Below are 20,880 nucleotides of genomic sequence, written 5' to 3' on the forward strand. Positions count from 1 at the left end.
GCATCTTTCACACTTCATAGATCAAGTCTACTCTAGATCTTACTATAATGGTCTCGCCTTGCCTATACTTAGATTCACTACGAAGCCTCTACGCACGTGCCATGGGATCCCCTTCCGAGCAGACCATGCCATTCACTACCATGATACGCCAGGAACATCCCTCCGCAAACCAGAACCACTGTCCAGAATGACTCTGACGCTAACACTGACGCATCTCTTTAGCATATCTGCTCTGTTTCCAATCCCAAACGTCAACCTTTCTTCAAACATATGTCCGAAATGACCATTGCAATGGCAAAGGACAAGTCCTGCTGCGGCCTCCCATGCCCCCTAAACCTTTGCGCCTTGATAAGACGCCAGAAGTACTGTATCGCGGTGAAAAGACAAAAGAAAGAGCGAGAGACACTCCGCAAGCTCAGGTACGGCCGCAAAGACCCCGGGCCCGATGATGACAAAATGCCCGAATACTACAATCTCATACCGGTGACCAAAAAAGAGGCGGAGAAAATATAAAAAGTCAAGAAGCGAGAATAAAGGGTCTTGGGGTTAAAGTTAAGGTACATGCATAAAGAGCTAACAGGGAATATTAATAAGCCTGCCCTAGTCCTATCTGAAAATAAAGTGTGAACTAAATAACAAAATCTTATTAACAGCCGCCAAATGAACGAGTCTCAAGTCCAACATGGAAAGTACCATCACAGTTAATAACCTCATCCCAGCGTGGGTGACGATGCTCCTCCAGAATGCCGTCAACAAAGCGCGCGCAAGAAACACCCTCGGAAGCAACCTGCTTAATCTTACCAGCGTTTAAATCTTTAGGATACTGTTTACCAGCAATAGGCGGCTCGGTATTACTCTATATATTAAAGGTAAAGCTTAAAATATTGTGTTCACGGGGCCATTAAAGGAACTTGATGTGGCGCTAATTATGCTAAAAGGGAAGAAGAGGGAAAGGGCGAGTTTCTGGACAATGCTAAGGATTATGGGTATACTTTCTTAATACCTTTGTCACATTAACTAATGGGCTAACTTAGTGACAGCAATGATTTATCATGCGCGCAGGGAAGAGAAAATGGACAGTGAGATTTATGGTATTACAACTAATAGCCTCAAGTAGGAGTTTGCGCATATTAACCGTAAAAGCCGGGTATGTTTACCCATCCACCTTGACAGCCTTAAATTCTGCTGATATAGCTCTTCATAGTATACGGGCTGGTTTTTGAAATGAGATAAGCATAAGTTCGAGATCGTCGGCCAAGTCATGAAGATACTTCAATACGCTGGTGACCGCGCTGCAGCTGGCGAGTCGGCAGTTAGGGCTGCCATTGCCGCTAATTGTGCCGATGGCCCACGTACACGCGAGCCTAGCCCCCCAGCAAGGTGTCGAGTCTATCGAGAGGATGAGCTGATCTATTCAAACTTGAGGCGGTCCTCATCAGATGAATTTGTATAAGTTGGGATTGATCTCATATCATGCCAGTTGGGTGTTTCTGACTTGGTTATTCTTGGAGACTCCTGTTTGTCGTCGCTATGTTTTGATATGTTTTAGGTGGCTTTTCTCTGAATTTGCTGAAGCGTTCTTACCAAGAAGTAAGGGCTGGACTATGCAATCGGTTCAACCGGGGTAGAGACCCAGTTTCGATGTTACAACGTATGGAGAGTTGCTTCATTTGGCATGTAACAGGACAGATTGTACCGAACCACTAGCATTGATGACGATTAGTGGAAGGTTTTCCCCTGGTACCTGCCTGCGCGTCATGCGAGATAATGCCGCTTGCCAGGTCTTCGCCGTGCCATGCATATATGTTGTTGCCGTCGTCGTTGTTAGGAGCTGCTAGACATGTCCCCCCTCATGGTCGCTAAGTCGCCGTCGTGATCTGCTGACAATCTCCCACTCGTTCTCGTCGTCGTGCCTGAGGTCCCTGACAAAGCCCTCAGCGGTATAGGAAGGATTACAGCGATCCACTGCTCCATGCTGAAGAAGCAAATTGGTAATCTTATGGTTACCGCGGAAATAAGCAAGATGCAATGGCGACACTTTACCATGGTTGAGATCCGCCCCCTTCTCGATCAGGAGTCTGGCTGTATTCGCAGCCGCAGGGAAGGTACTTGCCACAGCAAGTATCAAAGGCGTCACTCGCACCGTTGGTTGCAAAGTGCCATCTTGTTCCCTGTCTGTGTCCCTTGCTCCGTCGGGGTCTGCGCCGTGGTCTAGGAAGAGTTTGACGATGGAGGTGGCTTCGTCAGCCGTAATTCCGCCCCCGTGGACCTTTTGCATGAAGGACATTAATGGTGTGCGAGGGAGACCGGGGCTATCTGGGTGTGCTCCCATTTGCAACAACATTGCGACAACCTCAGGGTTGCATTCAAGACAGGCAGCCTGATACAGGATTGTCTCTTTTCTGCGTTTCGCAACGTCCCATAATTCAGAATCGACTATTTCAAAACTGCTAAACGAAAACCAGTAGACCATGCCTAGATGGAACGAGCAGTTGTCAATGAGAAATTGGATGATTGCTGCCTTGTCACCTTTGCTGCGAATAATGTCCCATGCCGCATCTCTGAACGCGGCGAATTTATACCGTAATCCGTAATCATTGACAAGCGCGGAGAGAAAGTTGACATTGCCTTCCTCTATTGCTTGGCTCTGCATTTCCCTAATGATATCGTGGTCGGGAGGGAACCGATACCCAGCACTCGCGAGGAGCTCATACATTCGACAGTCCGAAATCCTTGGAGGCTGATTGATGACTGTTCCCCGCTGCAGCAGGCGCTTTGCAAGTTCAGCATTGCCATGCTTACAGGCAGCGTGCAAGAGGGCTTCGGCGTCTTCCTCGCTAGCACCATGATCAATGAGGTAAGCACAAGATTCTAAGACAGAATCTTCTGAGGTAGGCGGCGTCATGGACCTCTCTTTCAATGCTGCTTCAATTGCGCTTTGCCTCGTTTTATTCTCCAGATACCAGGCCTCAAGGCAGTCGACCTTAAGCTGCACGTCGGCACCGTGTTCAATCAAGCACTCAACCACGGCCTTCTGGCCAGCAAACACAGCAGCATGTAAGGCGGATCCAAAACATATACCTCCTTCTCGGCCATTTCCTGCCGTCCCGACGATTGTCACTCCCTGGGCGAGCAACCTCTGTACGTAGATAAGCTCTCCTTGGAAGCAAGATATGTGGAGGAACTTGACTAGAGCCGGATCGTGCAAATCCAGTTCGAGTCCAGCTTCAAGCAGGTGGAGCACAATTGGTCCCCATGTGTCCCTGATGGGGGTTTCCCAGACGCAGTATGCGGTGCCGTATCGCTCGGATGCCTGACGAGAATCCAACGCGATTTGCAAAAGGTTGACTTTACCCTCTCGGGCTTCAGCTCTCCTGCCATTGTCTAATAGTATCTGGCTTGGTACAGTAGCATGCATTGAAGACAAAACCGCGCCATTCTCAACAAGGAGATTAAACAGTTTAGGGTTTCCATTCATGCACGCATAATAGAGTGCAGTGTTTTCGTGTTCATCAGGTGAATTGACTTCAGGTACCATGTCCCCTATGTGCAGCGAGTACTGCCCACTGTTCTTTTTCAGCAAAATGCTGATGAACTGTAAGTTACCACTTTTAGCAGCCGCCAGGAATGCATCTTGGTACGAAGCGGCAAACTCAGTAGATGTTTCAGAGATACGCCCGAGCTCTTTCCATAGAGCAAGTCTCTCCTTCTCAGGGTAGCTTGGTATTCGAAAATGCCGTGACTCCTCGTCTGCTGCCAAAGCAATCAGCGCCTGACCCGCGAGTCGTTCGTAGCAGGAATGTCCAGCAAGCACTTTGGTTTCCAAAAGTGATGAGTACCACTGCGATTCGACAATGCCGTATCGGACCACCTCAACAAGAATTTTCTCTTGCGTGGGTATAGACTTCGTGTGCTCCAATAAGATGCGCATTGCATCTATGTCTCGGTTCAACGCGGCCTGCTTTGCAGCCACAACAAAAGCCATGTAGCACTGAAGAGCTGACCCATCGTCGGCTGTATCGCCTACCAATGCAACGCCATCGAGGATACGACGCATGGATGCATAATCTCTTTTCCGTGTGGCCACGACTAGGCCTTTACCTGGCATTAAGCCCGCCCTATTTCTACCGAATTCGAGAAGGGCTTCGAGACCGTTACCAAATTCCCACTCAATTGCAACACTAATTGGGCCCTCGGAAGTGTATCCGCGGTCCCAGTGATCGCTTAAAGAATCGTCGAGTACAGGCTCATCCAGACTAACCTCGGGACGTTCGCGAAGTGTGAGATGAATGACTTCGAGACTCCCACTGCGCACGGCATAGGACAAAGCTTTTCCGACTTTGGCACCCATTTTCAGAAGATATTCAACGACGCCCGCCTGCCCAGCCGCGGAAGCAACCTCTATTGGTAATGATTGACCTGATAAGGGGCCGCTGCTGTTTCCAGTTGTATTTATGTCGTTTCCCTGGTCAATCAGATGTCTGATCACATCCACATAGCCCTTTCTGGCTGCCATTCTCAGAAGGCGCCCATTGCCGAGTGAGATATCGCCGCAGCTCTCAATTGACCTTGCCATGGCGTCTGAACCCATTAGGCTTTGCATATCCGAATCAAGCCATGGTAGCCGACCATTGAAATGGGAGTAGGGGTTTGCGGCTGTTGCATCAATTATCACATCTTCCGAGGTACTTAGGGAAGTTTCGGGCTCTGAAAGCTCGGGCAGAAGCTCGAGAGCACCACCAGCGCTGCATAGAATGTTCGAACCATCGGGCTCGTCAGAATCACGGATTCGTGGCTCCCGTTCCAACGCAAGCCGAACAATCACTTCCTGGCCGCCATCGAGGGCTGCTGAAAACGCCGCATATGCCGCCTCTGAGCCGTATGTCTGTAATAACAAGTCTACAACTTCGCGATGGCCTCTAAAAGCGGCCACCTCGACAGCGGTACTTACTGACGAGGAGTAATCGCCGCAACCGTACAAGCCGCTATCAAGCAGCAAGCGAACAGTCGACAGATGGCCATGAAATGCAGCTGCTTGTAGCGCATTGGCGTCATGACCTTCAACGCCTGCGCCTTGGTCAATGAGCAGTCGGACGACTGTATCGTGGCCGCGTAGAGCTGCTGCACGTAAAGGTGTACCGAAGCGACCCGGACAGTTCACGTCTGCTCCATGATCGAGAACCATGGTGACCATAGTAACGTGGCCACCAAAGGCAGCAGCCTGCAGGGCATTGCCAAAATGACCGGTATTGACACGAGTATTTGGAACACTCTTGATCATCCGTTTTGCGATTCGGGGGCGGCACTGGAAGAGCGCCATCTGTAGCGCGTTATGGATATGGCTCGGGTCTGCACACATCATGAGCTAATGGTTTCTGCTAGGATACATATACTTTCGCTCGGGCTAAGGTAGTGCAGTCACTTACCAGCTTCACTGGCACCATCCTCCTTTCCAGCAGCCAAAAGTTCCAGTATCCTCGTGACCATTTCATAATGTCCGTCGTATGAGGCTCTCATGAGCACCTTTTCGAGTTCTGCTGGTTTTGTAATATTTGAGGCCTCGAATAGCATTTTGATAGCAGGCTCATGTCCACCTTTCATTGCAGCCTCAAGCGCGCTAGGGAATTTGCCAGATGCAAGAAGATTTGCTTTGTATTCTATAAGAATCCGGGCCGCTTCTTCGTGGCCGTAGAAAGCAGCACCCTGGAGCGGGTTACCCAGAAGCCCACCGTCCACATCGACCTTGGCTCCACGGGATAATAGGAAACTCACAACGTTGCTACGCCCGTACCTGGCGCTTATATAAAGCATAGGCGTGCCATGGGCGTTCTTAGCATTCCAGTCCACGTTCGTCCCGATGCGGGCAGCGTCCGCTTCGACCGTCTCAAGGATCAACGGGATACCGTAAACACAACCCAAGAAAACAGGCGAGCCTTCCTCATTCAGTAGTGTATTCAAATCCTTCAACTTAGAGGCGTCAATTGACTTAGCCTCGACAATATTCTTAACGTCTTCAAGCCATAGCTGAAATGTCGGCCTTTCTTCCATTGAGGCGAATGTGATGAGAAGGATTTCAAGCTTAGGTTTCAATGTTGCGTCAGCCACATTGAGATAATGGTGTGCCCAATTGCAGATCGCGTACTGACGGAACGAGCAGTCTGGGTTATCGTCCTCATCAAACATAAAGTATTCGAGGCAGCGTTGAGCAGCAGTAAAATTCACCATCGAAAGCGTATATTCGGGGAGTTTTTCCAAATATTCCCGGACGGAGGCGTGAACAAAGATAAAACATCCAGAGCATTTATCAACCGTCACAAAATTGCAGCAGAGGTCTATTACTGTCTGCGTGTCATGAGAATTCTAAGCTACGTGTCAGCAGATCTATTTCCCTGCAATTTGGCATTTAACTGACTAGTTCGGCACTCTCGTCTCGCGGAGAATTGACTGCGGTGATCAGCTCGGATTCCAACAGGGGCCGCTGTGACGAGAGTAGCCAAGCGAAGATTCGAATGGCGACAGCCGCCCCGTGCCGACCATAAGAGTAAACTCGCGAGTACATCTTCTCAAATGTACGCATTAGATCCGGCGGGAGGTCCCTGAGTGCAGCTATGACATCGGCTTCTAGTTTGAATGCCCTTCGGTCACAAAGATACTTCAACTGCAAGGCGGGCCACAGAAACATGCCCCCGGCACCTTCATTCAAGGTCTTGATGAGAAGACACTTCAGTGTCTCGGAGACCCGCCCTCCAAGGAGTTTTCTGTCGGCGATGGCCAAATCGACATGACATTGGACATATCTCGCAATATCGCTGGAGATCTCAGCGGGCGATATGGGTACTGAAATATCGTTTTGCAGTTCCTGTTCAATGTCTGCCTCTTCACGGCTCGAAATCAAGACCTTCACGACGCTTCCAGATCGGTTGATTATATCTCGTAGAACGGTCATGAGTTCTACTCGGTTAACGTCAATTTCATCCAGGCCATCAAGGACGATAATGGCAGGGCAGTCCAAGGTAATTGCAAGTAGTATTTCTCTGCATTCCTCAATGTTCAGTGATGAGGGCTCAGACCCATCCAAGTCGGCCGTCTTTTGCCGTTTGATGAACTCTTCCCAAACTGGCTTCCTTATTTTGTCGCAATGACAGTCCATTGCAAGCTGCCTTAGTATGCTCCGAAGGACCGTTAGCGGGTTATTTGGCAGCACGTTGTTGGTGTTGGAGCAATACGCATAAGCGACAGGCGCGCTCTGAGCATTCTTTGCGGCCATGTCCTGCAGACGTTGAATAATGGAAGATGTCAGTTTTGTTTTCCCACACCCTGGTATCCCATGCAGCCACAGAATGGAACATGCGCTCGACCGCTGCCATTCAAGGAACTGCGGGTTCGAAAATATCCACTCTGTTGTGCCTGGAACAAGGCCCTTGTATACTGACTCATGATGCTCTCGGTAGCTATGGCCTGATAACCATGTGAGCAGCTTCCGACGCTGGTTGACTTCGAGGAAGTCTTGATAGAGAGCTAGGCTGTCGCTTATGTGGGATATCGGCGCTTCCAGGGAGCGAAGGAGGCTCTCCAGTGAAATGAATGACCGGGAACTATTCTCCTCAATGGTTCTAATGCTGACATCCATTTTGCGAGAAACATCGGCCTGCACCATCTGAGCAATCTTCTCGACCTCTTCTTCTTTGGCTAGTGCAGCTTCAAGGGGATTCTGAAGGCGATCGGACAATTCAAACAGACTCCGCAATACTCGAGTACCAGTCGAGCGTTCATAATATCGTCCTATATCGATGAGATATATGAGCAGGTCGGCGTACAGTAGCACCAGCGCATCGCACAGTTTGGACTGCGCAGTTGTGAGTCGCTCCCCAATTTCCGGAAGGTATACCGCTTCGAAGATCGAATACCTTGCTACAAGTCGGGCGAGGGTCTCCAATCCTTCCGCCACTGATGCAAATGTCTCTAGGTCATTGATGGATATATGTAACAAAACTCGAACGACTGTCCATGGAAGCGAGGCATGTGCAGTATCGTACTGGGCGACTGCATCTCCTATCTCTTTGAACTTATTAAGCCAGTGAGCGATTTTGTCGAGGATGTCGCGAATTATAATCCGATGTCCATACTTTGTCTTCACAGTCCATCGTTTCTGGAGACAGGACGACTGTGTCTCTTGCACTGTCTTTAGGGTATCGTCAATGCTGTCTACCGTCTTTTCCGTGTGATATTTTTGGAGGCGGCATTTGTCATCGCTCTTTAGAGAGTCGAAGGCTGCAGTCCATAGGTTTGTCCGTATTCGAGCTTGGATCATCGTGATGGCCTAGATGGTGTCCTGTTGGAAAATTGGTGAAGTAAATCGAAAAGGCTGTTGCTCATCCACAACAGCAGGACAGCATCAGATAGCCTTGCACAGCCGCTTTCGCTCCATACCACAACCCGCCTCCCATTGGTGGTCATCGCTTTTTCGTCGAGTCGAAGCCTTCTCAGCCGCACCGGTCTTGCATACTGTGGAGACTCAGCAGCCCGCAAAGCCAGCAGTAGTGTCATCTCGAGCTTACGCAGGCAAGTTGACACGTTGTCAAGCATGACGTGGCAAGGACTCTTCTGGGGGGTTAATCAAAGAGGTAAAGAATAAACGGAACTTCATGATCTGGCCCAAGCCTCGCCTCAGAGGTTTAGGCCAAGGTTGCTAAGGGACATTGTTGTTCTTCACCTGAATCGGACCGCGAGCAGGTGCAATCCTCCTTACACGGACAAGTAACTTCCCACCATTACGGCACTTGCCAATCCTCTTGACTTACCATATTGATGGTAGCTGATCGCTTTTCCCAACTATAAAGGGGGTTAAGACCCGGTTGTAAAAATTGCGACGCCCAATATCATTCAGTGCGGGTGATTAAAAGGCATTATATAGTATTGACTCTATTCCCAGGTCAGTAGATCAGTTGACCTTCCTCTTCAACAGCCCCTTCATGAAGTCAAAGCTATTACTATCACTCTGCAGCTGCCATACTTTCCCGGTAGGCCGTTCATCCCAACTCAACTCCTCGGCAAGCAGCAGCCCATAATCGCGAGTAACGCCCTTGATCCTGGCGCGTATTCCACCCTCAGCCTCAAGCGTGACAATCTGGTTCGTATGGAGCCAGGAATCGTAGTACATCTCCTCGAAGCTACGGTCGAAACCAGTACGGAGGAAACGTGTGTGCAGATCTTCAAAAACGGTCAAAATACGTGCGAGGAGTTTCTCGAGAGTAATTGGCGCGGCCTTGCGGCCTACAAAGCGAGCGGCAAGCGCTGTGAGGGATGTTGTTGGGGAAGCGTTGGTGGCGTTGAGGCCGATGCCGACGACAGAAGTATATTCGTTAGAGGAATATTGGGAGTTGACAAGGATGCCACAAATCTTGGTGTATTGCTTTTTGTGCTCGGGTTGATCTGGGTCCAAGGCGTAGATGTCGTTGGGCCATTTCAGCTTGATTGGCATGGCGTTGTAACCCTCGTCGTAGCTTCGTACGCCCTGTACTACTGCCATCGCTGCAAGGTATTGGATGAGGACGACAGGAGCAGACTGCATCTTCTCCATTGGGTGGCGAACAACGGTCGAGAACATGAGAGATCCGGCTGGAGATACCCAGACGTTGGAGCCTCGCCCTCGGCCTGCTACCTGTGTAGTAGCTGTTGCAGTCGTGCCGACGGGAAGTTTGCGGAGGAGCTTAGCATTTCTACACATGTTAGTCAGACCCAAATCTTGGTGCTCCCAGACTTACTTTTCGAGAATTGTGTTGGTGCTAGTGACAACTTCTCCGTACAGAAGAATCGAGCCAAAGTGTGAAGCACCCTCTTTTGATTGAGCCTGATAATCCCTGAGATTGCTATAGAAAGCATGGTGGTTGAAGTAAGGCGTCATTTTCGAAGACGGCACATCGTCGTGGACAACGATGCGCTTAACGATGACCTGATAATCAACGATCCCCTCGGTTTCAGAGGATACGGATGACTCTTTGGATTCCGGAAGGGACTCTGTGAGGTCACCCATATTATATGTTCCCGACTTCTCAATTTTAAAGGTGTCGTGTTCGTCTTTCAGGAGCCCATCCTCGCCGACTAGTTCCTCAAGCGATCTCAGCACCCGTTCTGCATCATCTGAGGACAAGGACGAAAGATGCAAAGACGACAGAGAGGGCACATGCGTTGTATCTTGCGCTACTTGCAACCCAAGCTTGGAAATACAAGCCTTCAGGAAGTCGGTCCTAGCCTTGTCATCCGCAGCCAAAGCTTCTATCACTTCAGCGTATTCCGCGCCTCCGGCCTTGGGATCGAGGTTGACAGCCGCAAACCTGCTTCATTAGTATTCGCCTAGAGACGGGGAGTGATATACTCACTCAGGATGTGGCCCAGTCAAAATAGCTGCCCCATCGCCCACGGGGCAATACACCACCGCGGCAGCCCCAGAACCAGGATTCACATTGAGACGCTCCGCGTAGCTCGCGAGAACCTCAACACCCTTGTCCGCATACGACGGCGCATCAACAAACACCCCTCCGCCATTATAGTACGACCGGAAGCTAGTCGGAACCACACCAGCACTCAATGCATCCTTCGAAACCGTCAGCTCGGCAGCCCTTGCCCCAGCCTCGCTATGATAGACAAAGCCCTTAAATGCGCCTCCGCGGCAGATACCCGGGTAGAATGCCAGTTCGCGCTCCCCAATAACCTGCATAGTTTTATCCCCGACCTCAAACTCACATCGTTTCGTCCCGTAATATCCTCCCGCGCAGAAACCGAGGTACGCCCCCCCGCGGCGAACGAATTGTTCGATTCGGCGATTCCCTGCGCCATTGAGCGCGCGGCAGTAGCCTAAGTCTGCGCCGCCGGGGATAACTAGTAAGGCGCATGTAAGTGTCCATGGCTCTTTGATGAGCATCTCCGCTGTAACGGGGATCACGGCATATCGGGAGGCTAGGAGGCGGCGGAGAGTGTAGAGGCAGTGGCGGACGGATTCGACGGTGGTTCCATCTCCTAGGGATTATCAATTAGCTAAATGTCGAATTTAGAGGAGTAATTTAGTTCGCACCGGAGTAAATAAGAACATTGAGCTTTCTCCCCGTGGTGTTGGGGTTCGCCGTGCTCGTCGCCATAATTGTTGCTGCGGGGAAGTTGTTCGGAGGAAGAAGATCGGAGTTGACTCAGTCAGTTTCCCTTCTTCTCCTTCGGTTACTATCGGCCTGTCAACACGATGATATCCAAACGAGAGGAGAAGTCCAAGGTGGCCACAGCTGACGATGATGATGAGCCAGATGAGTGGTGAGTTCTGTGTTCTGTCTTTTGCCTTTTATTCGCTGCGGAGATGCTGACCGGTCAACGCCCAGGGACAAGCGGATCTTCAGCACCGGCTGCTCAGGTACATTCGCCATCGACTATAAACTGCCCGAACTTGTTAGGATATTGACCGCATTCAGTGGAGCAAGACAAGCTGAACGAATGCTACTGGGCTAAGAAGGACTGGCGAGCGTGCAAGGAGCAGGTCGGCCAACCCATTCCGTCTCCATCCCCGGTCTACTGGACTACACCCATATTTTCATGAACAAGCTTCAATTAGTCTGCCTAGGTACTAACGACTTCATTCCGATAGATGGATATTTTCCGCGCATGCTGGAAGCGCCATGGTAACGACGTCCGTACCCAGAGCAAAGACGCCTAAAGCCTCCTAGTCTCCTCCCAGCAACGCACGCAACGAGCGCCTACACTGTACAGTAGCTAGCAATAGCAATTTTGTATACTAGAAGAGACCTCATCTCGTTATGATAACCCTAATCCAACTGAATAAATCTCCAATTTGCCATCGTCGATACATCACCAAGAACTCACGTGACCATATACAAAGCTCTCTTCAACCTCAAACATCAACCGCCACTGCTCCTACACTCTCCCAAACACCCCAATCCTAACAGCATGGCCTTCCTCCGCACCCTCCAGGCCGCCGAGCCTCTCCTCCAGCGCGCAACAACCTACCGAGCCACATCCCGCCTCCTAACAACCCGCCCCTTCACGCAGCGCACCTCCGCCCCCCAACAATCCGCATCGCCATCCACATCCGCATCCTCACCCCCAAGAGCCTCTCCCACCCCCTCAACACCAACCCCCGCCGCAACGCGGGCCGCAAACATCGCCTCTCAACCAACCCCCTCAAGCGCAACAACCCCCAACATCTCGAAGACCGGGCTCTCCGACAAACCTATCGAGCTGGACAACACGCCGGCCGAGAAAATCGACTGGACGCGGTCGTTCCACGGGCTCTCCGCTGAGCCGTTCCCCAAAGAGGTAGCGGACATTTTACTGGCTGAGACGAACCCCGACGAGGTCGAGATCAAGCCCGATGGGATCCTGTACCTGCCTGAGATTAAGTATAGGCGGATTCTGAACAGGGCGTTTGGACCGGGGGGTTGGGGGCTTGTTCCGCGGAGTGAGAGTATTGTTACGCCGAGGACGGTTACGCGGGAGTATGCTTTGGTTTGTAATGGGCGGTATGTTTACTTTTTTCCAAAAATTGGTTGTAGGCGAGTGTTGTGGCTAATTGGTTTCTTTTACGAGCAGACTCGTCTCCGTAGCACGCGGCGAACAGGACTACTTCTCGCCCGACGGAATTCCTACCGCTACAGAGGGATGCCGCTCCAATGCGCTCGTTCGATGCTGCAAGGATCTCGGTATTGCCAGCGAGCTGTGGGATCCGCGGTGGATCCGGAAGTACAAGGCGCAGTATACGCGTGAGGTCTGGGTTGAGCACGTTGTCAACAAGAAGAAGAGCAAGATCTGGACGCGCAAGGATGATCCTGTTGGGTATCCCTGGAAGGAGACCAAGTAGACATCTTTCATGACTTTGTCTGTCTAGATCTGTGTCTGTATAGAACTGGGATTCATGGAATAGGAAAGGCGTTGAGTGTACGATAGACAGAAAGCTAGCATGTGCATTCGGAATTGCACTGCTGTGATACCCATTGTACTGTACTTTCCCAGCAGTCTGGAAGAGTATATGCTGCACTACGATATAAACAAAATCTCCTATGCATTTAAAGAACTTGAGATTGTTCGAAATTGCCGTGTTTGACAGTAAATTGCTAATATGTGGCAGAGGTCTAATCGCCAGCTGTCTGAAAAAAGCAGCCAGCCATCCCACCCAATAAACAATAATCACATCCATACTTCTACATTTTGATACATAGCACAAACATCATTGTCACATAAATCCAATTCTAAAAGCCCCACAGATCTACTGCCTGCGAGATTCATAGTTCCTCTTCTGCTCCTCAGTCATATACCGCGGATCAGCACGCGGCGACTGGGGTTCAGGGGAATTCCTTTCCGGCGTCGGGGCATATTCGTATACCTGCGGTAGCGGCTGGTTGTAAGAGGTTGTGTGCTCTAGCGGCTGCGTCGAGGACTCAGGCTGGTCATAGCGCTCGGGGTAGGTGTAGCTGTATGGGCTTGGGGGCTGCTGCGGCTGCTGTGGTTGAGAGTACACCGACGAAGATGGCTGAAGCGGTGGAGGCTGCAGGTGAGCAGGGAGCATAGACTCCGAGTTATGGCTCGTAGGAGACGCAAGCGGTTGGTTAATAGAGGTAGTGGTGCCTGCCCTACGACGACCGGTGGAAGCTGTGGACGCCTTACGAGCCATGGAGCCGTGATTGACGCTGAGATGGCGCTCCGTGAGGGGCGAGCTGACGGAGGCGCGGTAGTGGTCTGTATCACGGTCGCCGAGGTTGGGGGAATTGGCGCGGTTGTAGAGTTCGGGGTTGTTGAGAGTGCTTTCGCTGTACGCACTGCCGGCGGAATTGTTACCAGTTGCAGCACTGGCAGCGGCGGCGCGGCGTTGAACTGATCCTGAGCGACCCAAGTCAAAGCCGGTTGACTTGGAATCGGACGGGAAGTTGATGTCTGGTGCGCTAGGATGGTGCATTCCCTCGCTGGTGGAAGGCTGGCGAGCGGGAGGCTGCCCGGCGTCATCGGGCTTGTCATCGGGCTTGTCACTGTCTTCGGCAGGAGCTTCCTCAGCTGCCGCGCCTGGAAGGCGCATAGGGACCTTCTTGACAGCGGCAACTAGAGCGACCATGAACTTGGAGCGACGCGCGGCACGAACGGTTTCAATGGCCCAGTTGGATTTGTGGAAGAGGCTCACGGTGAGTTCAAGTTTGTCCAGAGCGCCTACACCCGATACCTCAATGTCGACATCTTGGTGGAAATCACGCTTATTATCTGGGTGACGCACGAACGCTTCGATTTCGTCCTTCAAAGCCTGGATTTCTTCAGCCGTTGTGTCGACATTAACATCAATAGTAATTCTCTCTTGCATGGCAGAGGACCGCGAGTAATTGTCAATCCAGATTGTGTTGAGGACAACGTTGGGGATCTGAGTGACGCGGTTGTCGTTGACGTTACGGAACACACTGTACAGGAGCGAGATGCGTTGAACCATGTAAGGCTTGCTATCGATCTCGACCCGGTCACCAATGTCGAAGGGATGCTTAACGAAGAGGAAGATGCAAGAGCCGAGGACTTCTTGCGCGGTGGTGGCGAAGACGAAACTCAGGGACAGGAGAGAGGTAGCGCCAGCGGCGATGACCGTGCCGAAACCACTGGTAACGAACGAGACAAAGACAAGAACAGCGATGATGAAGGCAATCGTGGCCAGGAGGTTGTCCAAGACGTGGATGGCCTGGTCGACGTCATGCACACTGTGGTTCAATGTCTTGCGGGTACGCCCAATCTCAGAAATGGCCAAGACAATCTCGTCCAGACTGATGTCGCCGTTCCCATCACGGTCCAGCATAACGAAACATTCTTCGGCCTCGGCTTCTTTACCTTCGCCGAGAACCTCCATAAAGTCATCGAGATACAGCGCCTCGCGGCCTTCAATCACAAATGACATCCAAATACGCCTAGCGAGAGCTTCGGTGGATCGACGACGTTCCAATGCTTCGCTAACAATAGACCGCGCGGCATTGGAGTTGAAGACTTGCTTTCCGGTGATCTCATGAGCGACATCTCCAATAGCGCCAGTAATTTTCCCTCCAATTCGACCAACACCCTGTCCTACCCCGCGAATGAACTTCAGGGGAGCTGCAGAGTTGGACCGCGAATGACCGGGCCTGCCAGATTCGGGTCCACCCAGAAGGATAGAGTCAGAGATGATCGCATCTTCATCTCGGAACTCTTTGCAATACATAGGGAACATGCTGCGGGAGGCATCGAATAGGATACCGATAAGGTTGATGTGGCGCTTAGACTCTTTGATCCTTGCGTCGAACTGCTTACGGTGGTAACTGATGGAGATAAGCTGGACAAGGGTCTTCTCACCGAGGAAGATCAGAGCGCAGACCAAGAAAGCGAAGAGGACGTTCTTGACTGACTTCTCCCAGCTCTTCGTTTCGGTGTCACCCTCCCGCTTGTTCCTCGGGTTATAAACCATGATCGGAAGGAAAGTAACGAGAGAAACGATCATCCAAAGCACCATTGTGATTGGAATTTCGAGGTTCCGGAGGATGAGGGCATATTTCCGCGTTCCGGCACTGACAATACCGCAAATGAACTGGAAGATGAACGGTATGAGCTTGGCAACTATTTTGCACACCCAAAGTGACACCCAGACAACCTCAATCCAGCAGAAAAACCAAGGAAGTGAGACTCCGCCAATCTTCGCATCTTCAGCGACAGTTGCGCCAACGATGATCGGGACAGCGAGAAGAGCGGCGAGGGGAGCGATATAGATCATGTAACGAGTGATGGTGGAGAAGTTGAGGACAGCCTGATAGAAGCGTCCCAAGCGAGTGACCGTTCCATCCTCAGGCTCTTCCGCGGGAAGACCAGTTTTGTCGTTGATGGTTTTCCGCCGGCGATGACCAAACCCATGTGAACTGGGAGGACTAGACGTCAAGCCCTTCTCGCCGCCATTGTGGTCTCCTCCGGCCGAATAGCCCCCGGAGGGGGAGTTGGGGATGTTGGTGGAATTGTTGCGCGCACCAGTCTGCCCGCGACTGGAAACGCTCTGCAATGGGATATCGATCGTAACGTCGTTGGGATTAGGCATGGTGTCCGGTATTTGCTGGAAGCGATGGGACGACAGGCGCTTCTCTGCCAGGCCAGGCCGTCCAGACATTGAAAGCTTAAGAGAGTGACGACAGGTCAGAGATGAAACACAGAGGAGCTGGGATGAGCTCAGAGAGCATAAAGGAGCGGATTAGGGTGAGGGGTCGATCGGCTAGCGAGTTCTAAACGAGAGTTAGACTGAGTTAATCGATGACCACGGTCCTCTTACGACAGGATGATTCGAAAATCGTGGTTCTTGTGGAGAGCGAGCGTGAGGCGTCGTGGGTCGTGAACTCGTTTGGAGTCGCGTGGGACCAATAATGCAATTGTCCTGCTCACGATCGTCGGGGACAAGTAAAGACAGACAGACGGAAATGGGCAAACGACAGGATAGCTCAACACCGAAAGAGAGATTGTGCGAGACAAACTTTTTTTTTTCAACGAGGGGGATTTAAAAAGCAGATGAAAGCCGACAGCTGCAGTGACAGGTAACAGCCGGGGAAAAACGACCGCGCGTTTCAGCCTTGCCCGACTCGGAGGTTTCAGCGGACGCCACCACCAGGAACGAAAATGCAGGCAACCACCGCACCAGAACCTCGGACTCGCACAATCAGGTTTTTATTGTGCTCGGACGGTTGGCTGACAAACGAACCATAGTCTCTGCGACATGTGTGGACGTTGATCCATTCGTGCTTCGCTCCCAGCCTATCTCCGGCATTCCTTGTTGTTCTTGACTCATGGCGACGAAGGAATGATGAAAAGATCACTTGGCCAAGGTGAGCGATCGCACTCGGATCGGGCCCTGGCCAGCCCTGGTGATATAAATTTGGCAGACAGCTCCACCATGGTGCGTCTTAGCCTCGAACATCACCGCGCTACCGAAATCCAGATCTCAGGCCCATCGCCACTCGCCAGCCCCGAAATAGCGTCATCAACACGATCACGATCGCCCAGATGAACAGACGTTCATTGCAGGTAATCTATACTACTCCATAATAACGATATCATCATCATCAAGCTGTGTTATTTTCCCTCAGTATACGCACTGCCTTATCATGAGCCTTTCCCAGCCGATTCAACCCCCGCCAATTCCCCTCGTCCAGTATCGCGTCACTCTTCCAATCCAAGCCAACTCCCCAAACTCGATCAACCCGACTTCCCTCGACGAAAACCCGGTCTCCACTCGAAAGGTACAACCTCATCAGATTATCATCGACCTCCGCGCGTGCCACGCACCCAGCAACGACGATTACACCTGAAGCCTTCGTCCACAGCACGTCATCAAAGTTCGGCACCTTACGACCAAGCGCCTTCTGCGACCTGGGAGAATCCGTCCGCATAATCCGACACAAGGCCGATTCCCAGAGCTTCTTTCGCTGCCGGTCGGCCAATTCAGGAAGAGGTCTGGCGCTCGACATCTCGGTCCGAAGCTGGTCGAAGGACTTCTGATTGTCATCGTCCATAACAAGTTCGCCAAGCGGGAAAAAGTCGCGTTCGAAAAGCCACGCTTTCATCGCCATCATCCATTGCTCACCGCGTCGAAAGCGGAAGGACAAGATCAGCCGCGTGGATATCGCGTTTTCAGCCGGATGAGGGATATCCAGCTCGTCGAGCTGCGCAAGACACAGTTTGAGGGCGCGCTTTCCGGTGAAAGGGTGAGGACTGGAGTACCAGTTTGAGAGAATCCCGCGGATAAAGTAGATGTGCGTATCTGTGACGCGGATATCGGGGTTCGCTAGGTGCGGATTGGGCTTGTCTTTTCTGTTTGCCATGGCTTTGGATATACTGTGCTGAAGGTGGGTTGACTGCTTGTAGATGTAACTGCTGAAGTATCTGGTCTCTTCGCTGAAGCGAGTGCCGAAGGTGAGTTGGTTATTCGTAGATCAAGGTGTTGGAAGTTTCGCTTTCTCTTTAGAATGAGAACAGCCTCACGTTACTCGAAGTCATCTTTCAGGTGAGTCAAGCAGGTCAGGTTGGTGTTGAGCCTTCGGTGTCATACTGTGGCGCATTAACCACACCTCGTATTTGACAACCTAGGATGCGGCTGGAGAACAGTGAACCTTGTGGTTCTCAGACCATTTGAGGCAAAATCAAGACTGCTGAGCGTTTTCAACTTGATAGGCAGCCTCGAAGCTGCCTAGAAGCAGACGCAGATTACGGTGAGACATATGAGCTAACTTCCTTTCGAAGAGAAGCAAACACACCTCAAAAGCTCTCTTATTATTCTCGCCTCTTGTTTATTTACTCACTTTTAAGGGTTATGAGTTTGTCTTTCGTTGAATATCTAAAGATAGTGCTACTAAGCCATCAAGGTCAGCACTTGAAGACTGGCGGACTGAACCACTTAGGGTTAAGGATACTCTAGTTTCAATATATATTCCTAGTCCTACATCACTTACAACCCCTGAGGAGCAAGGAATGGCAAGTCAAACATGAGAAACCAGCAGATACATTCCAGTAGGAGCGGACCAGCGTGGGGACACGCATCTTCATTGATAGTTATTACTCGTTGAGCAGAAATTTAGAACCCTAATCATACAGGTGTCGCGCTATGAGTCTAGAGTCCAGACTCACCATACTCATCACAAATCCTCCCACGAACGCCACTCATTTAACTTGAAGCCCCACGCCAAACGCCCATGCTGAAAGAAATCAAACCTCAAACCATCTAACTCTACCACCCCTGTGAACCAAGCGAGTAAGAGTAAGAGTAAGAGGCTACCCGATGATGCTGACGATGACGATGCCCCAGTCCATGTCCATGACCATGTCCACGCCCACGTTCTCCAAGTCTATGACCAAACTCCTCACCCACCCACTCCCCCCGACAAGTCGGACACGACGGCTGCGGCGCCAGCGCAATCCACTGCTCGATGCAGGGTCTATGGTAGTTAACGCCGCAGCCCGTTTTGCACCAGGATAGCTCGGGCACCGGCGGTTTCGTGGGTCTTTCACTTTCCGCGTCATTGAGGTTGAGGTTGATTTTGTGGGTAGTAGTACGGCACGAGTTGGGGTGAAAGGTGTGTTGGGTGCCTGTGGCGTCGGTGTACCCCCATTCGCCGGTGTCGGTGTCGTACCAGCGGTGGATAGAGTGGGGTGGGGAGGTGGTGAGGTGTTCTTGTTCTGTTTCTGCTTCTGTCCAAGTCTCTGTGTCTTCGTCCGCACCTAGTGCTGAACTGGAGGGAGTGTTGTCGTTGAAGTCGGCTGGGTGTTCTAACAGAGAGGTGAAGCAGATGCTGCATTCGCCGTCAATGGGGTGGCGGAGGGCGTAGACGGTGCTCGGCTTTGGCTTGGTATTGTTATTGCGTTGCGGAAGTCGAGGAGTCTCGAGTGTCTCAGAGCCCGGCGATGGGAGTAGTCCCCAGTCCGAGTCTCGGAGCCTGGGGTGCCTGGGCTCAGCTGGGATATCCCAAGGCTGGACTGGGGTGTGGGAAAGAGGTTCTGGATTGGTGCTGTTGCTTGCGGGTTGTGCGTCTGATGCGGGCGGCGTGAACGAAGCAGGCTCGAACTCGTGCTCGTGCTCAGAGTTGTAGTCATGCTGATGCTGATGCTGATGCTCATTCTCTTGGACATTCTCAGCACCATAGTCCCAATCAAAGTCCTCAACATGCGCTTGTTCATTCTCAGGAGACCGCTCCGGGCACGTCAAATAAAGAATCCTCGGAACAAGCCGAGTCCACCACGCCCTATCCAAAAACTCCCAGACGCCTCGAGACATCCGTGCGCGCCAGGTCTCATTGTTCCTGTATATCGTGACGCCGACAGCACCACGACCTCTCCGAGACGTATCAGCCGAAGTATCCCGAGCTCTAAGCTCAGACATCGCACCATACCCCGCCATGAACATCTCGACGTCCCTGCCCCACCGTGCCACCAGGCCTGGTGCTTGAGTCTGGTGGCTTATCCTAGGACAGAGGACGTGGGGCGCTAGTTCTGCGAGGGTTGTGTGCAGACGCTCCATTCTGCCGGTGTGGAAGTCGCCTGCTGCTTTGCTTAGGAGGCGAATTGCTTCGGCCTGGTCTTGTTCGCTTGTTGTGGCGGTGCAGCGGCGGGGATGGTTGTGGTCGTGGGTGTAGTCGTAACCGGCACATTGATTGTCGAGGGAAGTGTCGAAGAAGAAGAGGTAGCTTAGGAGTGGGTGGTGGTCGTTTAAAGCGGATGGCGCCATGCTTTCGGGGTCGGGCCTGGGGAATGCTGTGAACATTGTAGGTTCAGTCAGGAGGATTGAGGTAGGTTGTGTCAGAAGAGTATTACTGTGGAGTGAGTAGGAGGCTTTTATAGTACCCACCTTAGAGTCCCAGAGTTTCCAGTGAGTGTAGTGAATGATCTGAGCAGGGCTGTGGTATGGGTCAAGTGAATGGATGGATCTCGAGTCAGCCTGTCACTGCCATGTACCGCAGTGAATCACGCCCATAATTTGGAACTGGCTATGCAGATGAGTAGTATCCATCTACCTTGACTTCGCTGGCGATGGAGCATGGCGCCTGGGTAGCATGATCAGTGCAGATGCGGCAATGCACTGTAACATGGTGGGGTCCAGGCGCAAAGGTGCCTTACGAACCCAACTAGATGGGTAGCGTATGTCTGCCCCTCCATGGGTTCGTCGTCCATCTTGGAAGGAGAGCCTCGATGGGCCGGGCGTAGTCTGCGTTGGGCGTTGGCGGCTCCGTCTTTGTTGGACGTCTGTCACTGGTCAGCGCTGTTGATGGTGTGATGATCGTGGCCAACCATCAAGCAAGGGGGATTGAACAGCCTCCATGCTGTAAGCGCGCCGTGTACTAGATTACAACAACATGACTGTGG

At 51.7% G+C, this 20,880-nt stretch overlaps 6 protein-coding genes across 6 annotated transcripts; 2 read left to right on the forward strand and 4 right to left on the reverse strand.

Annotated features, from left to right (window-relative positions):
• Positions 1 to 8,841: 8,841 nt before the first annotated feature.
• On the reverse strand, positions 8,842 to 11,259 carry BDW74DRAFT_144927 (biotin--[acetyl-CoA-carboxylase] ligase BPL1). Its single transcript, XM_073723119.1, has 4 exons — positions 11,072 to 11,259; positions 10,380 to 11,016; positions 9,765 to 10,334; positions 8,842 to 9,719 (listed from the first exon to the last, which is right to left on the reverse strand). The coding sequence occupies exons 1-4, from the start codon at positions 11,133 to 11,135 to the stop codon at positions 8,942 to 8,944; spliced, it is 2,049 nt and encodes a 682-aa protein (XP_073589072.1). The 5' UTR covers positions 11,136 to 11,259; the 3' UTR covers positions 8,842 to 8,941.
• On the forward strand, positions 11,234 to 11,698 carry BDW74DRAFT_173802 (uncharacterized protein; the record flags this gene model as incomplete). The annotated part of the gene is made up of 4 exons (XM_073727875.1): positions 11,234 to 11,301; positions 11,367 to 11,398; positions 11,457 to 11,521; positions 11,630 to 11,698. The coding sequence occupies 4 exons, from the start codon at positions 11,234 to 11,236 to the stop codon at positions 11,696 to 11,698; spliced, it is 234 nt and encodes a 77-aa protein (XP_073589073.1).
• A 229-nt stretch (positions 11,699 to 11,927) lies between these two features.
• BDW74DRAFT_144928 (putative mitochondrial genome maintenance protein Mgm101) lies at positions 11,928 to 13,072 on the forward strand. The gene is made up of 2 exons (XM_073723120.1): positions 11,928 to 12,521; positions 12,592 to 13,072. Exons 1-2 carry the CDS (start codon positions 11,950 to 11,952, stop codon positions 12,857 to 12,859), a joined length of 840 nt encoding a protein of 279 aa, XP_073589074.1. The 5' UTR covers positions 11,928 to 11,949; the 3' UTR covers positions 12,860 to 13,072.
• BDW74DRAFT_144929 (serine/threonine protein kinase) lies at positions 13,046 to 16,353 on the reverse strand. Its single transcript, XM_073723121.1, has one exon. It carries the CDS (start codon positions 16,145 to 16,147, stop codon positions 13,265 to 13,267), a length of 2,883 nt encoding a protein of 960 aa, XP_073589075.1. The 5' UTR covers positions 16,148 to 16,353; the 3' UTR covers positions 13,046 to 13,264.
• A 688-nt stretch (positions 16,354 to 17,041) lies between these two features.
• On the reverse strand, positions 17,042 to 18,434 carry BDW74DRAFT_51165 (NADAR family protein). The gene has a single exon (XM_073733008.1). The coding sequence runs from the start codon at positions 17,847 to 17,849 to the stop codon at positions 17,091 to 17,093; it is 759 nt and encodes a 252-aa protein (XP_073589076.1). The 5' UTR covers positions 17,850 to 18,434; the 3' UTR covers positions 17,042 to 17,090.
• A 1-nt stretch (position 18,435) lies between these two features.
• On the reverse strand, positions 18,436 to 20,867 carry BDW74DRAFT_51185 (uncharacterized protein). Its single transcript, XM_073733009.1, has 3 exons — positions 20,366 to 20,867; positions 19,911 to 20,261; positions 18,436 to 19,853 (listed from the first exon to the last, which is right to left on the reverse strand). Exons 2-3 carry the CDS (start codon positions 20,243 to 20,245, stop codon positions 18,752 to 18,754), a joined length of 1,437 nt encoding a protein of 478 aa, XP_073589077.1. The 5' UTR covers positions 20,246 to 20,261; positions 20,366 to 20,867; the 3' UTR covers positions 18,436 to 18,751.
• Positions 20,868 to 20,880: the final 13 nt, after the last annotated feature.

Source organism: Aspergillus multicolor (assembly GCF_047715735.1).
Source record: "Aspergillus multicolor strain CBS 133.54 unplaced genomic scaffold BDW74scaffold_2, whole genome shotgun sequence".
In the NCBI taxonomy this organism is placed as follows: domain Eukaryota; kingdom Fungi; phylum Ascomycota; class Eurotiomycetes; order Eurotiales; family Aspergillaceae; genus Aspergillus; species Aspergillus multicolor.